The sequence below is a fragment of the Silurus meridionalis genome, chromosome 8 (genome assembly GCF_014805685.1).
Source record: "Silurus meridionalis isolate SWU-2019-XX chromosome 8, ASM1480568v1, whole genome shotgun sequence".
Lineage (NCBI taxonomy): Eukaryota > Metazoa > Chordata > Actinopteri > Siluriformes > Siluridae > Silurus > Silurus meridionalis.
This window is the reverse complement of record NC_060891.1, coordinates 28,211,404-28,216,878: the sequence shown is the minus strand read 5'-3', so window position 1 is coordinate 28,216,878 and position 5,475 is coordinate 28,211,404. Positions and strand designations below refer to the sequence as shown.

The window sequence follows — 5,475 nt, the reverse complement described above, 5'->3', positions numbered from 1 at the left end:
GGGTTGTAAATATGATCAGCTGTGTGGGTTGTAAATATGATCAGCTGTGCAGGGTGTAAATATGATCAGCTGTGCGGGGTGTAAATATGATCAGCTGTGTGGGTTGTAAAAATTATCAGCGGTGCAGAGTGTAAATATGATCTGCTGTGTGGGGTGTAAATGTGATCAGCTGTGCTGGGTGTAAATATGATCAGCTGTGTGGGGTGTCCATATGATAAGCTGTGTGGGTTGTAAATATGATCAGCTGTGCAGAAATATGATGAGCTGTGCAGAGTGTAAATGTGATCAGCTGTGCAGAGTGTAAATATGATCAGCTGTGTGGGGTGTAAATATGATCAGCTGTGCAGAAATATGATGAGCTGTGCAGGGTGTAAATGTGATCAGCTGTGCAGAGTGTAAATATGATCAGCTGTGTGGGGTGTAAATATGATCGGTTGTGCAGGGTGTAAATATGATCAGCTGTGAGGGTGTAAATATGATCAGCTGTGCGGGTGTAAATATGATCAGCTGTGCTGGGTGTAAATATGATCAGCTGTGCAGGGTGTAAATGTGATCAGCTGTGCAGAGTGTAAATATGATCAGCTGTGCGGGTGTAAATATGATCAGCTGTGCTGGGTGTAAATATGATCAGCTGTGCAGGGTGTAAATGTGATCAGCTGTGAGGGTGTAAATATGATCAGCTGTGCTGGGTGTAAATATGATCAACTGTACTGGGTGTAAATGTGTGATCAGCTGTGCGGGTGTAAATATGATCAGCTGTGGGGTGTAAATATGATCAGCTGTGCGGGTGTAAATGTGATCAGCTCTGCGGGGTGTAAATGTGTGATCAGCTGTGCAGGGCGTAAATATGATCAGCTGTGCTGGGTGTAAATATGATCAACTGTACTGGGTGTAAATGTGTGATCAGCTGTGCGGGGTGTAAATGTGTAATCAGCTGTGCAGGGTGTAAATATGATCAGCTGTGCGGGTGTAAATGTGATCAGCTCTGCGGGGTGTAAATGTGTGATCAGCTGTGCAGGGCGTAAATATGATCAGCTGTAATTTGGTAAAAAAGCCAATCTGACTTTTACACAAGATATTGTGTTCACTAAGGAAGTATAGAAGTTTTTAGTTAATGATATCACACATCATCTTCCCCATATTACTGTTCACACAAATGCCTGTGTATTTATTCAGGGGGCAAATTTGTCTCCACTCGATTCCAGATTTCATGGAAGAAACTGACACTCAAAACGAGACTGAAGAGTTTTAAAATGGCTTGTGTGTTTAAAAGAGCTTGTGTGTTTAATCATTTCGTTCAGGATTCCGCTGTGGGTCTTTTTTTGGTTTCAGTTTGTTAATTTTGTCCTTTCTTCTCTCTCTTTCTCTCTCTTGCTCTTTCTCTCAGTGTCTGAAGCAGGATTCGGATTCGCAGACTAACGCTTTCTCTCGCGTCTGGTGGTTTCGTCTCTTCAGCTACTTTGAGAGAAACGTTCAGGGCGTCGTCCCCCGTCACTACCAGAAGCTATTTCCGTGGCTCTCGTTACCATGGCGACCCTCTGTGGGGGGCCGGGTGAAGTACACCGCTGTGGACTCGCTCTAACCCAGAAGAGAAAGTGACAGAGACTCGTTTCCCATCAGCCCCTGCAGCCTGGACTCGACACTGTGATGTGGATGTTTTTTTTTTTTTTTACGTCCCTGAAAAGTCGACGTAGCGCCAAGAATCTGATTTTATTATTGAAATACGTATTATATATAAATAAATACATAAATATACATCATTATTAACAGTAAATTAACCACCAAATAGTATCTAAAGAATTTTTCGGGGCTATTTTTTTATAATTACGTCAGAAACGTATTGTAATCGTATGTTGTGTAAATCTTTTCTAAAGACTTTGGCAGATTTATTTTCCCAAAGTGAAAACAAAAAGAAGTATTGGATGTTTTTTAGATTTGTATTTTTCCTGAATGCTGGAGCATCTTCATGGGAGATTTGGAGATTTTTTTCAGTGCCTTCCTCCTCCACGATCCTACACCCGGTGGTATTAGCTCGTTAGTGTGACGTCAAATTCAGCCTGATCGCTAAACGTTTGTTCGTCTTGTTGTGACCAAATAGTTTTTGAATGTGGGGTAAAAGTTCACCTCACCTGATCCATCGCCCAAAGAGAGTTTAGATATTTTTGTTTCCTGTATGTTAGAGGTGAATCTAGTGGCCACAAAACTACCCAAAAACAGTGAGTTAACTGCTGAACAAAAAGGGGCGGTCCTTATTAAACAATACAAGCTTATTACTGATTGGATATTCTAGAAATCACACTGCTTTGTTTAGTCGTCTGTGTTTTCATACTTTTACTTCACCACAGTGCTGCTGCTAAATTTTCTTATTGGCTGAGAGCAGTATTCAGTGTTTTGATTGGCTGAAAGCAGTAGTCTGTGGATTACGATTCGTTGGGGACTGTGACAGTTTTGTTTGCTTGATTTGTGTTCATTTTCAGTATGGTGTGTTCTGATTGACTGAGAGCAGTATGATGTGTTTTGATTGGGTCGAAGCATTATGGTGTGGTCTGATTGGGTGAGAGCAGTATGGTGTGTTCTGATTGGGTGAGAGCAGTATAGTATGTTTTGATTGGGTCAAAGCATTATGGTGTGGTCTGATTGGGTGAGAGCAGTATAGTATGTTTGGATTGAGTCAAAGCATTATGGTGTGTTCTGATTGGGTGAGAGCAGTATGGTGTGTTCTGTTTGGCTGAGAGCATTATGGTGTGTTCTGATTGGGTGAGAGCAGTATGGTGTGTTCTGTTTGGCTGAGAGCAGTATGGTGTGTTCTGATTGGGTGAGAGCAGTATGGTGTGTTCTGTTTGGCTGAGAGCAGTATGGTGTGTTCTGATTGGGTGAGCAGTATGGTGTGTTCTGATTGGCTGAGAGCAGTATGGTGTGTTCTGATTGGCTGAGAGCAGTATAGTGTGTTCGGATTGGGTGAGAGCAGTATAGTGTGGTCTGATTAGTTTTAATGAATGTAAAAATAAAAGATTTTTTTTAAGTTTTTTTGAAGAAACAAAGCACTTTATTGTGAACCGTAATCCAATCCAGAAAACATTGCGTCGCCTCAATCTTCTGTTCGATTGCTATGGCAACGTCAGGTGTGTGCTGATAATCACTGATATAAAACATCACCATGTTCAACTCTCATTGTTTAGTTTCCAACTAAACTTTACATTATTTTTGAAACAATAACACGACCTCAGTACCGACTACATGCTACACGCTACATGCTAAATACCGTTTCTCTTTATTTTCTTTTGTAAAATATTGACACTTAAATTTATTTCTCATTTTGATCGCAAAATTATATGAGAATATAAAATCAATCCGTTACAGCCGTTAATTAAACAAATAATTAGAATAATTTTGTGTGTTAAATGTAAGTATTAATTTTTATTGTATTTTTTTTTTCACAATCAGAAACTCGCTCACTGTAAGTCGTTATTTTTTCTCTTTGTTGATGTTGATCTGTTTGTGTTAATAAATGATTATAATATTAATGATTCAAGGGGTGGAGTTTGAATGAAATCTTTTATTCTGTATTTTATTTCCTTAAAATTATTTAAATAAACTTTTTTTTTTTTAATGATTACTTATATAATTAATGTCTTAAATCATGTTTGTTAAATTATGGGTAATTTATTAAATTTGCTGATTTACAATTGTTAATTTATTTTTTATAATAATAATTTTATTAGTATATACACTCAGATGCCAGGCTGCTGCTGGAACTGAAATGTTTTTTTTTTTCATTTACATTATTAAAAAATGTTCATATTTGTTATTTCATATTTCATATTTTTTATTTTTAAAAGATTGACTGTGTAAAATTTGGTATTTAATGAAATGATATTTTTGCCTGTTGAATTTCAGGTTGATTTTATATATAAAAAAGGTAAATTCTTTAATAAGATATACACCCATCAGTATAGTAGAGAAGTGCAGTAGATCAGAGCTGCATCACACACAGGATCTCATCCAGTCACAATGAACATCATCACTAAAGCAACAAACACAATGATCACAATTCAACACGTCTCCTTTCACTGGAGCCACAACTGCACCTCCACATACATCATCTCCAGCAGAAACACACACACACACACACACACACACACACACACACCTCCACATACATCATAGGATAAACAGAAAAGGCGTAACGTTTTAATCTGTTTTGGCGACTTTTCCTCATGACGTCCAGATTTTCTTGACTGATTTTGGTTTGCAAGCTTTTCTTGAAAAGGCCCTCTTGTAAACATCCTAAGTGTTTACAAGACGATCTTTTCAAGAAAAGCTTGTGACCCAAATCAGTTTCTTCTCCTCGGTCAGTCGTAGTGGGAAAAAAAAACAGCTATTAAATCACATGACTGTATTAGAGCTTGTGCACTTTGCTACAGATTTGACTAGTGGCACTTTCTGATCGTCCAATCAGAGCACATGAAAATGATAATGTTATTGATAATGTTATTGAATGCCTGCGAGGACAAATCGCAAATATTACAAATATGTTTATAAAAAACCTTCCGATTGTTACTGCAATCCCATTATTCACCAGGCACTGCGCCTCCTAGCTGTACACATGCAGATCTCTAGAAGTTTGCATGCTCAAGTTTGCAAGTGATCACCTTGAACTCTAAATGATATTGGGAGAACTTCTGACATAGTTTTTCACTTCTGGCACAAAAAACCTTTATTGTCCTAGACGTTTCTAGTCCATCATCATTAGAGCAAATGCAGGGTTATAATTGAACACTTAAAGCATCGGTCACTAAAATAAAAGTTTCCAAAACACCGGGCCGTGGCCCAATACCCCGGCTGTGGAACAGCTGATATCAGGTCGCGAGAATGTTCTGGGAAAAATGTCTATAAACATGAGATTGTTTTAGTGATTATAAGTTTTACATATGAGTTTTACATTCAGAAAACTTCACTTCCACACTTATAGCAGGTTCAGATAATCATTAACCTGAGAGTGAACCAAATATCCCTCAGAGATTTAGTGGAGGAGGTGAGAATAGAGAGATGAGAAAAAGCGAAAAAAGAGATTTAAGTGCAGAGGAGGTATAAGTCCACACATCCCTCACTCAGTAGAAGTGCAGATCCTGATGTTATAAAAGATTCTGTTGAAAGTTGAAGTTCTGACTGCACTTTTTTACTGAAGTGAAAGTAAAGAAGTTTGTGCTCTGACTTGTTCTTCAGTAAACTAGTGATTATTACTACCTGTTTTAGTGTCACGCTGGAAACTGAACCACACGTCATATTAATATTACTGCTGTCAATCCATTCAAATATTTAATCACGATTACATCGCATATTTTTAATCTGTTCTTATTGTACCACAAATTAACACATTTTTATTCTCTAATCAACATGCGCATGGACTAATATTGATGATTTATGCAAATGTATGTTTATTATTCATGAAACCAAACTCAACATAGAGCATGA

General features: G+C 37.8%; 1 protein-coding gene across 2 annotated transcripts in view; it reads left to right on the top strand.

Moving 5' to 3' along the window:
* sgms1a (sphingomyelin synthase 1a) overlaps positions 1-3,900 on the top strand; it is a 16,071-nt gene extending 12,171 nt beyond the window's left edge. For both annotated transcript variants that reach the window (XM_046856143.1, XM_046856144.1), the window contains one exon: positions 1,388-3,900. In XM_046856143.1, coding sequence (XP_046712099.1) covers positions 1,388-1,582 — 195 coding nt within the window. In that variant the 3' untranslated portion in view covers positions 1,583-3,900. The remainder of the gene's footprint in view (positions 1-1,387) is intronic.
* Positions 3,901-5,475: the final 1,575 nt, after the last annotated feature.